This window comes from Echinops telfairi, unplaced genomic scaffold, assembly GCF_000313985.2.
Source record: "Echinops telfairi isolate 266 unplaced genomic scaffold, ASM31398v2 ScPeMD7_7468;HRSCAF=8506_0, whole genome shotgun sequence".
Lineage (NCBI taxonomy): Eukaryota > Metazoa > Chordata > Mammalia > Afrosoricida > Tenrecidae > Echinops > Echinops telfairi.
In genome coordinates this window covers 52,613,304-52,626,056 of record NW_022111369.1, presented here as the reverse complement: position 1 = coordinate 52,626,056, position 12,753 = coordinate 52,613,304, and the positions used below count along the sequence as shown (strand labels likewise).

Below are 12,753 nucleotides of genomic sequence, written 5' to 3'. Positions count from 1 at the left end.
TCAAAGTCACTCTAACGTTTAACTACTTATATTTAGAACTACTATAAAAATAAAGACTACTGATTAAAAAAATTCCTTTACATCACTCTTAAATGGCTTCTCATGATTTATTTAATGTATGTCTTTAACTTAGAAATGATACCACTTCATACATTTGGTTTATTGTGGTTTTGAAAGACCTGAGAATCCTTCCTTACTTTCCACTGAGGACTGCCACACCTACGGTGCTCCTGGGGGTGGACATAGTGGCAACAAAGTTCCACTGGCGAGCCTGCGGGTCCCATCTTTCCACTGTGTTCAGATAGCTCCAGCCATCATGCCCTCCTACTGCATACATGGGGCCTTCCAATACAGCCACGCCTGAATGGAGACAGGATAGAAATCATGGGTTAGCTACTGCTAAGTCTTAAAGAACACATTTTAATTGGAATATAAGAACAATGAACCTTAAAAATGCAAGTGTAATGAGCAAAAACTTATGATGTGGCTACATGCCTTCCTCACTGTTCTTAGTGTGTGTGTATGGGGGAGGGGGTGTTCCACGGGGGGTGGGGGGGTGGGGTGTGTGTGTGGGGTGGGGGTGGTGACAAACGGCACCAAATTTCTTGCTTTCAAGGGTATAGAGGCATAGTTGAGGTCCAGACGTGTGTTTAAGTGTGAATCTCAGACTCTGACAAAATCTAATTAAAGAGAGCTTTATTGAGAAAGAAAAGCAACTGGAGCTGGGGAGGCAGCAAATCGTACAGGGTAAGATTAGCTGTTCCATTGAGGCATGGAGTGACAAGGGCTTATAAAGGCAAAAAGCACAGGCAGCTGGGGTCCATTGGTAGGCAAAGGAACCATCAGGAAACTGAAGGACTAGTCAGAAGCAGAAGCAGGCCAAGGCTCTGGAGGTGTATTATAGCTGTGTGGTCAGACAAAGGTTAGTTCAGGTGGTGGAGCTAGGTGTTTTTCTGAGAATCGGCTAACCACCAAACTTTGTGGGTATGGCTGTTTCCTGGGGGACACGAAGAAAATCTAGTAGCACATGATTAGAAAAGGGTCACGATGGAATCACTCGTGTTCCCTTTGCAAGAGTCCAAAGCTTGTTTTCTATTAATCCCTTTGTCACGTGGTCAGTTTTTCTTTCTTTTCTTTAAATTGTAAATTTTAACTGAAAACATATACCAGTTCCACCGCTGGTTACGGTCTTCACAATGGGCCCTCCTTTTCTGAGTTGCTCATTCCCATTCACACACCCTCACTGTCTCATGTTTCTATCATATCTTTCGTTGCTGTTGTCAATTGGATCCCACAGTTTGTAAAAGGGATAATGCCAAAGCAGGCATCTTTCAATAGTTTAACCACTATTTGGTTTTCAGAAGACTTCAGGGGTGTTTTTGCTTCAAAGATTAAAGATGACTGCAGGGCAATGGCTTTACAGGTTTATCTCACTTCCAGGGCTCCACAAATTCTGGAGCCCAAGAGAACATGAAATTGTCTATTGTTACACTTTTGATCAGGATTCTCCTGTAGAACCTTTGATTAAAATGTCCAGCAATGGTAGTGAGGTACCATCCAGTTCTGGTCTCATGGCAAAAGAGGCAGGTATCCACGGAGAAAATTTGCTACATATTCCATTTCCTCCTCTTCCCGACTTTCCTTCTTCTTCTATTGCTCCATATGGGCAGAAACCAATTGTGCATTGGGTGGTCACCTGGGAACTTTGAAGATCCCAGGCCCTATCTAGTTCCATATGAACTAGGAGGTAGATCAGAAGCCATGAAATGCTTTAAAAATGGCAGGAGATGCATATATTACCATTAGTACATTTTTTACATATTACCATTACTTAGTATATTTTTCAAGGAGCCCTGGTGGTGTCATGGTTACTTGTTGGGCTGATAACCACAAGGCCAGAAGTTTGAAACCACCAGCTGCTCCAAAGGAGAAAGACTGGACTTTCTACTCCTGTGAAGGAGTTACAGTCTCAGAAACTCACGGGCAGTTCCACACTGTCCTATAGGGTTGCTATGAGTTGACATCGACTCAATGGCAGTGAGTTAATATAATTTTCAATACATTTAGATTTAAAATATTTTTGAAATTTATTTACCTTTCCCATTAATCTAAAAGTCAATAAAATGAAATTTTACTCTACTTAATTTGCTTTCACAATCCAATACTGTGATCCATCACCAAGGAACTAAGCCAAAATTGTCTGTTTACTCAACAAATATCTATTGGGCTTCTACTAAGTGGCAGGCACTCAAGAGAACAAAATAGGTAAGAGTTGTGGCTTCACTTACTATTTTTGAAGCCCTGTAACTGCCACCATCTGAAGGCGCCTAGGCTCACCTGACAAACCACTGAAGACACATGGCCTAGTGTTGCATGCTAGCCACATGCCTAGCACCATACATGTAAGGTTATTGTAGATCCAGGCCCTGCCCACTGACCACCGATTAATGACAAACCTCGCAGAAATCAGGCAAGGCAGCCCAGTCTGTAAGAATCACCCAATTGGCCCACAGACCCATGAGTTAAATGGATGGTTGTTTAAAGCCACTGCAGCTTAGGGCAGTCGTTTCTAGTAAAATCTAGCTGATCCTCATACATTTCAAGCTTCCATCTAGTTTTGTCTCCCTTTTTCACTCTCATCAGACAGTTCTTTTATTTCATTAAGAAAAATCACTTGGTACAAGGTTTCTAAAGTCTCTTCTACGCATTTCACCATGTGCCGACAGTTCCTAGAGGGTATCAATGGTTTCCTCATCTCTGAACACCTATAGAGCAGAGGGCAGGGCACACAATAGATGCTGAATACATGCCTGCTCAGGGAATACGGAAAGACTGAAAAGTCTCTAAATTCTCTGTACGCTTTCAACATTTTTTCTGCTCATCACTCATTTCTGCTTGAAAATCAGGGGTAAAAGATGAAAAAACAACATTAAAGATTTCAAAATCAGCATTTCATTCAAGTTAGATAACACTACTTGTCAACAGAGGACACACATAAGGGGGCTTCACAAATCTCATGGAAAAACCTCATTATCTTTTAATTCGTTTTCCAGGAACTTTGTGAAGGCTCTTAGATCTGAGTGGTTTGTGAGATCATCATGCTGCCTAAAGTCCTTTATACTCACGTCTTTCCTTGTACTGGCTGCTGCCGCGTTCAGACGCAGCTGCCACATTGCTCATCCTCTGTAGCTGGTATGGAACGCACAGTGCTGTGGAAGCCTACACGCAACACTGGGAACCAGCCTGCAAAGACACTTACCAAGGCCATGCCTGTGTGTGGACATAGGAGGCATCACACTCCACGTTTTCGTTTTGGGGTTGTAGCACTCCACTGTATTCAAGGTCTTCAGTCCGTCTCTGCCTCCAACGACATACAGTTTGTCATCTAACACGGCGACACCGAACTGCAGTCGCCTCCCGTTCATATTTGCGACAGGAGTCCACATATTGGTTCGAAGATCGTACTTTTCAATGCTTGTTGCTCCTTAACAGTGACATGGAACTCACATAAATACAAATATCGCCATGACCGAGTATTGTGTGAAATCATATGAACAAAATTATAATTTTACCAGCACTGAGACTAACACTCTTATTATATTCCGGCAAGGTGCTGTATGATCTGGCCCTGCCCATGGCTTTAACCTGCTGGCTTACTATTCTCCCAGGCACACTCCCCAGGCTTCTTAGGTTCAGTCAAGTGGGTAAGGAACACGTGTCAAGGGGAGCTGAGAAGGAGCAGGCAGAAATAAAGAGAAAAGCAGTGTCATGGAGGCCAAGAGAAAAATGTCTAAGCAGGCCAGACCTGCTAACAAAGAGATCCAGGAAGATGAAGACAACAATGTATTGGATTTAGTGTCATTGATGACTTTAGGGATATGGCATCATTGATGACTTTAGGGAGTGGACTTCGTATTGAGGGAGAAATTGTTGTTTGGGGTGGCAGAATTCTTACCTTTCATGCAGAAGACCTGGGTTCAATTCCCAGCCAATGTACCTCATGCGTAGCTACCACGTATCTGTCAGTGGAGCTTGAATGTTGCTATGATGCTGAGGTTAAGGGGAATTTCTATACTTGGAAAAGGACTCGGTGGTCTACTTCCACAACATTAGCCAATGAGAACTTTATGGATCACAATAGTCTGATCAGCAATGGAGACGGCAGCAGACCAGTCAGCATTTCAGTCCACTGTGCGTGAGGTGGCTGGGAGTCAGGGTCTGACTGGAGGGCCTCTAACCGCAGCAGCATCCTTACTGGAGTGGTTGAGACGTGCTTGGGAGTGAGGAAAAGAGACAATGGGCACAAGTGATTCTAAGACATTTTGACTACAAGAGGGCTAAGAAAGACAGGAATCACTAGAAGCAAAAAAGTGGGTTACAGGAAAGCATTTGATTAAGCGCAAATATGTGTATTTTGGGAATTTTGAGTATAGGCATTTTAGCAAGTCACTGCTGAGAGACCGTTTTTAAAAGAATGGAAAGATTTTATGAACTATTAAAACGTTTTATTGTGAATCAGGTGAAGGGTTACAGAGCAGATCAAGAGTCTTACATTCAACAATGCATGCACATTTTGTTTCCACTCATCTACGGCAACCTCGTCAGTGTGGCATCACTTACTCTGATTTCCCCCTGCTCCTCCCCTTTTCTAGCCCTTGGAACTTGTGTCTTTGGTTAAATGCTGCCCATTTAATATTAATGGTTAAATATTCTAACATAGGGTGAATTTGGTTATAGATCCACCTGAAGGGTAACTAAGGGCCACAGTTTCAGGGGTTCTACCTGTCTCTTTCCAACTAGTAAGCCTGGTCTCTGTGATTTTGAGTTTGGTTCCACATTTTTCTCCCCCTCTATCCAAGACCTTCTAATGCAATGGTTCTCAACCTGTGGGTCACGACCCCTTTGGGGGTTGAACGACCCTTTCACAGTGGTCGCCTGATTCATAACAGTAGCAAAATTACAGTGATGAAGTAGCAACAAAAATAATTTGATGGTTGCGGTTCACCACAACATGAGGACCTGTACTAAAGGGTCTCGGCATTAGGAAGGTTGAGAACCACTGTTCTAATGTGACCCTGTTCAGAGTACTTGGTAGTGATGGCTGGGCACTAACCAGTTTTCTGGTCTCAGTTGTAGAGGCTGATGTTTGCATGGCTCATTACACCAATGGCTCCATATCTTTTCATTTTCATCACTGTTCTTTCCTCCAGAAGGGAAGAAGCTTCAGGTGTGCCTTAGATGGCTGCTCATAAGCCGTTAAGACCTTAGCTACTACTCACCCAAACAGGATGTAGAACAGTGTCCTGGTGACCTATGTGCCAATAGACTTTGTTGTCCCTGAGTCTATGGTCCTGATCCGAGTCCCAGTGACTCATTCCTTTGAGGAGTTTGGTTATATTATAACTTTGTTTCAGAATTATTGTTTTTTTTCTTTATGAGTCCAGTGGAGGTTAAAACATCAACATCACCATCAACAACAAAACCCCACCACCTCATTATGAATAATTTAATTAGAGTTCAGTTCTCTTCTAACACCTAATTAATGCTATGCTTGTAGAATTACTTTTCCTTGATAAGGATCACAACAGATACTGTAAAGTATGTTTTAACAAGTAGGTCATCAGAGTACTACTAGTACTATTGACTATTTCCTAAATCTAAAAATAGATTATTATAGGTATAGAATATTATATTTTCTCATATGCTATTAACAAACAAAACCCAAACTCACTGCCACTGAGCGACCTTATAAGTCAGAGTAGAACTGCCCCTGTGGGGAACAGAAAGCCCCAACTTTCTTCCACAGAACGGCTGGTGGATTTGAACTGCTGACCTTGCAGTTAGTAGTCTAAGGCATAAACATTACACTACCATCGTTTTTATTATTTTCTACACTGTATACTTTATAAAATTTTAAGTTATTTGGGGGATCGTCTTAGTTCTCTAGTGCTACTATAAAAGCAGTACTACAAGTGGATGACTATAGCAAATGGAAATTTATTCTCTCATAGTCTAGGGGGCCAGCAGTCCAATTTTAGAGAGCCAGTTCTAGGAGAAGGCCTTTTATGTCAGTTTATTTCAAGTCCTTAGAAATCTACGTGTTTTGCTATTGATCTTTTCCTGGGTCTAAGAGGTTCTCAGCACAAGGATCTTTGGTCCAAAGACTGCATTCTTTTTGCTTGGTGGTAGTCAGGCCCCCAAACTCCTTTTATCTCTCGTCAGATAAAAGTCCCTGGGTCATAGCCTAGGGAAACTCCCTTTGCCTAGAATTAGGGTTATAACAAGAGTAAGGGTCTTACTCTAATCTTCTTACAACTGACTGAACAATTATATCAGATCACATTATAGGAGTTAATTACTTCATTACATAACATCAAATTACATCAAAATGTAACTGCCAAAACCAGTGAGCATCATGTGCTTAGCCAAGTTAACACATAATTTGGGGGAGGAGAGCACAATTCAATCTATTACAAGACAGTAGATACAAAATTGTTTTCCGTATTTTTCATAGTACCAAAAATAGTGCAATGTTCAAAAAGATTTTTTAATCTGAATAATCTTCCTTTTTTGCTATAGTAAATGATCAAATTATTTGATGTAATATTATATTTGATGTGCCACCCTAAATTTGATCTTAAACGCTTCTTTCTTCTATCAGATACACAATAATGATAATCATGTCTCCTCACTAATGAATAGAGAGAATATTTTTTCATTTGGACTTTAAGTTATTTCTTTTAGATCTCATTCATTACATAGTATCATGGTATTATTACAACTAAAAGTCATTTTGATAATTATAAGCATAACTCTGAAGATATAAAAATCTTAAACCTCAAGCCTGATTTAAAAAAAAACCAAAACCAAATATCTCAAAATCACAAAGCCCTAATAACTGGAAATTCTATGTAGGAAACTTAGGACTCCCTTAATTTGTGTTGAAAAATAAGCCTTGAAAAATTAATCACAAATAGATTTTAACAGTTTTTCAGTGGCTCGTAAGAACCATCACCAACTTCTTTGTTGGGCTTTACTCTGAACAGAAAGGTTCCTTGGTGACACAATGGGTTAAGCATTGGGCTGCTAACTGAAAGCTCAGCAGTTTGAACCCACTAACCCTGGTTCTGTGGGAAAAGATGAGGCAGTTTCCTTCTGTACGGATTTATTAAAGCTGCAGATTCAACAGGGTTGTTCTGAGTTAGAATCGGAGTGGTGGCAGTGGGTTTGGTTTGGTTTTGGGAGTACTGAACAGAAGACGTCTTGGTGGCACAGTGGTTAAGTCCTGGCTCATGAGAGAAACATCATGGTTCAAACCCACCAGCTGCTCTACTTGAGAAAGACATGTCAATCTGCTTCCATAATATTCACAACCTTGGAAACCCTATGAGGCCGCTAGGGTAGCTATGAACCCAACTGACAGCAAAGGATTTTGTTTTGTTTTCTACCTTTTATTATGATTTGAGTGAAGGTTTAGAAAACAAATTGGTTTTCCATTCAACGATAATACAGGTTTAGTTTCAGAGGAATGGATTTTATACCAACAATAAAAAGGGAAGTTTAGGTGGTGCTGTTGGTACTCAACTGCTAAGCTAAATTAGGCTGGTTTGAACCCACCTAGACTACTGTGAAGAAAAGGCCTGGTGATCTGCTGTAACACATGGGGTCACCACGAGGAAGAATCAACGATGGCAACTCATAACCACGTACTGAGCTGACACAGAAAGAAGGGGGCCAAGAGCTCAGTGATCAAACCAAACCACCAGTCAACTAATGCAAATGGCTCTTCTTCTATAAACAGTGGAAAGAACTTAAGGGCAATAAAGATTTCTTCCATATGATAGAAGATCAGAATATTCCATTATTAATATTTCTGAAGACGCAGGAATAAAGTTGGTTATACAGCAAGAGTCATATTATAAAAAATACTGAAAACCAGAGAGAGGAATTTACACCTGATATACTAAGAAGTAATGGCATGATACATGAAGCATTAAGGGTGTGTACTGTCATCTCCAGAGTCAGAACACTTGTGTTTGAATCCTGATTTATGACTTATTAGTAATTTGATCTTGGGAACAACTAAGTCTTTGTATCCTCATCTGTGTGAAAGGACAATAACACTCAACTCTTCAGCTGTTATGAAGATGAAACAAAATGATCTAGATCCAGCGCCTAGCAGAATGCCGGACACCTATTAACAACATGCCAAGTGCTACCTCCTCGAATCAAAAAGATGAAAATATGTACAATGAACCCGTAGGGTAAAAGGCCTTGCAGCTAGAAGCAGAACATTCAGTGAGAGGAGACACTTAGCACAAGTCCCTGATGTGGGGTAATGTGGGACATGTGAGATGACCACCATGGAGGTTAATGGGGCAGGAACTGGAGGAGTGAGGGGCGAGGTGAGAGGTCAGATAGCTAGCCAGATGTCAGGGATTATAAGGCATCGGTTCTAGAAATTCAGAAGAAGGGAGATCAGTATGTATTGAAAGAGAACGAAAAGAAAACCTTTAGCATAATACCTGAATAAGCACTATGTCTCATGATAGGTGCTCTAATTGTTACTATTAGTAATGACAGTTACATGAATGGTTCCCGAGACCCTTGATCTGGATTTCCTAAACGTTCCCACTTACTCTATTTTATTTCTCTGTATACATATGCATCCCTTACACCCCTAAGTGCAACGTCCCATCACATATATGTTTGTGATTTCATAGTTGGCTTTTTTTTTAAGGGCAAACAACTCTCTTTTTTATTATTTCCCCCAAATGGTTTTTAAAACCCTGAACCCCTAGATGAGCAGTGGGGTGCCAATTTCCACCTCCCAATCTCCATAGAGCCTCTTCCTCCGATGCCTCCTCACTTCATTTACCTGCCACAGCAGCTGTGAAACCTTCCATTCCCAGTGCAGTGCCTGCCAAGGCTCCTCTGGGCCGGGGCACTGGCAGCTCTGGCCTGTGGGTGGGCCCTGCACGTGGTCAGGAAGAGGCTGCACCAACAGGGTGGGAGCAAAGTCTCCAGAGCCACTATTATGTGCCTATCTGTGTGCCAAGTTCTGATCTTCTACCAGCTCAGTCCCTGCCTGACCCCAATGCTCACCTGGCAAGGCTGGCACCTGTATCGGGGGATTCACAGCTCGAAGGTTTTATTCAGAGGGCTACCATAAGGTTTTACTATAAAACAGGCTTTATGATCATTTGACTATATGTTGTATAGGGCCTGCTGCATGTAATATGGTGTTCACACACAACATCCAATTGCATTACCCTATTTCACAGAATGTATTATCATTAAGTGACACATGTATACATATGAATATTTTCAGAAGTATTTAAGAGCAGTAAAACTTACAGATATGACTTCCATGGGCCCCTACATACTTCCGTTTATATTCTCCAAAACAAGAAATTCTTCCAAAATACAATCATGAAAATCTGTATGATAACATTGACACGATGCTACTATCTAAGCTAAATACAAAATTTATTTGCATTATGACAAATGTCCAATTATGTCCTTATAGCAAAAGAAAATCCAAGACCATGCATTATAGCCGGCTGTTTTGTTCCTTTAGTGTCCTTTAATCTCCCATAATTCTCGAATCTTTCTGGATTTCATGTTACTGGGCATTTCTGCAGCCTGTAAACCTGGATGCTTTCCCTAGTGAAGAAGTTCCGTTTATATACCCGTGGTATGTGCTACTGATTGTGCTCAGTGAACGCCAGCAGAGGCAGTGCTGCTCGCACTCCTGGAACTCTTAACTCTGGCCCACTGGTTAAGGTAGCCTTCCCCGCTGTAAAATTACTATTCTAGCCCCTGTAACAAGTAAACACAGTGTGGGGGATAGTTTGAGACTACATATCCAATTCTCTTCAGATGCTCACCCACTAGTCTCAGTATCCACAGATGATTTTTAACTCACTCAATGGTTATTATGATGGTTGTTCAACGGTGGTTTGTCTTTCTTTTTTTAATGGTGGTTTTTCTAATACCACACTTCACTTACATTTATGGCTGATATTTTATTGTAAGGAAGAGCTTTCTCTTCGTTAGTTGTAGCGCTGTGTATGTAGTCACAAATGTATTGCTTCAAGAGGGTACCACTTTTACCAATTATTTTGATGTTCATCTAATCTCAGATTTGGAGTGGTGGCTCTTACATGCTCTGCTTGCTGTTTCCTGTTGGCTTATCTTCATCATGCTTGGAGGACTTCCTTTCTTTCAGGCATTACAAGATGTTCCAGGATTATTTAATACTTTGTTTGCCACAGTCCTGGCACCAGCCACTTCTCCAAAAGGCACTTTGATCAGACATGTTACTTTTGAGAATTATTTTTTCCCTTCCCCCAAATAAAAATTCTTTCGATACCTTTTGTTGAGTCCATTCCTCCAACTGCAAATAATGTACCAACAGTTGACTTCCGAGGTTTGGTTCGAGGACTTTGTAACATGGGCCGTCTCTCTGGTAATAAATGGTATTTCATTGCTTCCATAATGAGTTTCTGACATTCTATATCATCCCGAAAAAGTGCATTGTTTTCCATGTCTGCCAGGAACTAGAAAAGATTAGGGCATATGTACAGTAAATGTCTAAGGAAAAGTAAGTGAAAAGAATAAATGAAAGGGTTCACTAACACACATGAAACTTTTGAAAGATTCATGTGTGAGCACCTCTCTTTAACCCAGACATGCAATATTTACAAAGTGTACATTTTTATGTTTCACTCAGAAACAAAAGTGGAGCTGGGAGAAGGATAAATGATAACACTCTAAACTCTCAGGGTGTTTTTCTCTGGAGAGTCAGAAGGCTAGTGTTCATTTTCCCCCCTCTTTAACTCACATCACTCTCACTGCCACCAAGTCGATCTTGGCTCATAGAAGTCTTACAGGGCAGGGTAGAATTGCCACTGCGGGTTTCTGAGGCTGTGACTCTTTAAGGGAGTAGAAAGCCTTGTCTCTCTAACACAGAGCGGCTGGTAGTTTCAAACTGCTGGCCTTGTGGTTAGCAGCACAACATGTAACCACTAAGGCACCAGGGCTCGTTCTTCCTTCATACATTCTTACACACATATGCAATACCCAAACCAAGCTCATTTTGAAAACTACTTTCCTCTATTTTCCAAAACAAGTTATTTACATTTTACGAGAAAGACTGAATTGAGTAAGAGTAACTAAGTCCCAGCAGACTAAAAAGATGATATTGACTTGACTTCTCTAACCAATGCTCCAACAGCAACATAATAGCCCCTAGAGGGTAAGTGGTGATGATACTGAAAGACTCAAATCCCCGCCCTTCACTTAGTCTGATTTCCCACTTAAGCAATTTCATATAAATGCACAACTATGGCCACACCCTTCGTGATTAGGTTTCATTTAGAGTACAAATTTGTCAGCAATTCATACCCATTTCCTTTTGTGACATTACTGGCAGTCGCCACAATGTGACAACACTCTTCCTGCTTCCTCCCTGCTTCCCATTTCCCTTTGTCCTTTCCTGTCTTCTGCGTCTTGTCCCTGGGCATTGACTGCTTTTTGGGTTTCATAAGGTTGCTAGTTACTCTTTGGGGTTAATGCGTACCTTGTTGGGCTGAAAGTGGATTCCCTGCACGGAGTTCAGTTCCAGGTGTGTAGTAGGGGGTTGAAGGACAAAGACTCAGGTAACACACTCTACTTTTTACAAAAGGAAAATCTTATCCTGTCAAAGCTTGATTCTGTATCATCCCTCATCATTCTTACTTCCCTCCGTGCTTATGAACAACAGAGCATGTATTCTTTCACTGTTTTCTCCATATTTACAGATTTGTATGCTGATAATATTGTCATATACACATATCAGGCATATGTTTTCTCTTTTACTCATTAATCATTATATATTTTGCCATTTTCTCAACAATAAGCCAAAATAACCACCTTACTGCTAACTAATAGCGTTTCTACAGGACAGCTTAGAACTTGTCCCTGTGAATTGCCAAGACTTCATGGGATTAGAAAGCCCTGATTTTCTCCCATATCTTTCTCCATAATATCTCATGAAAATGCCTATGAATCATCTATGATAGGTGTAGTTCTGATTTCTTCTTTTAAAGAACTGAATGAGATGCCATAATGTAAATGTACACTACCATTTTTCAGCCATTTTCTTATTATGGACATTTATTTGTTTCCATAAATAAATGCACACACACATTCATTCATAACTCAAATACACATATCTGTACATCTCCCCAAACAAACTCATTGCTGTTAAATCACAGCATACTGATAGCTAAATGTGCATATACACTTGCATGCTTTTGGTACTATACCAAGTTTTGTTCACATGCCCTTATGTACTGATTTTACCTCTGTGGGGTAGACTTTTGGGATTTGAGCTGATCCCAAGGTTTAAAGACTGCACAGCAAGGCTGCTTATATATTTAACTATGAAAATTTAAAAAAATTTCATTTTAGACTCAGAAGCCATAGGAATACTTTTTTGTTCTTTTAATTTTTTTCCTCTTTTAAAAAAAAATCATTTTATTGGGGGCTTGTACAATTCTTTTTTTTTAAAGCATTTTATTAGGGTCTCATACAACTCTTATCACAATCCATAGACACATCAATTGTGTAAAGCGCATTTGTACATTCATTGCCCTCATCATTCTCAAAACACTTTCCCTCCACTTAAACCCCTGGCATTAGGTCCTCATTTTTCCCCTCCCTCCCCGCTCCCCTCTCCCTCATGAGCCCTTGATAGTTTATAAATTG

The 12,753-nt window shown here is 40.6% G+C and overlaps 1 protein-coding gene across 1 annotated transcript in view; it reads right to left on the bottom strand.

The window, feature by feature from the left end:
- Positions 1–12,753, bottom strand: part of KLHL5 (kelch like family member 5) — a 57,931-nt gene that overhangs the window by 13,543 nt on the left and 31,635 nt on the right. The window contains exons 6-8 of the mRNA XM_004703167.2: positions 10,376–10,562; positions 3,260–3,484; positions 198–360 (exon numbers count right to left, since the gene is read on the bottom strand). Coding sequence (XP_004703224.1) covers positions 198–360; positions 3,260–3,484; positions 10,376–10,562 — 575 coding nt within the window. The remainder of the gene's footprint in view (positions 1–197; positions 361–3,259; positions 3,485–10,375; positions 10,563–12,753) is intronic.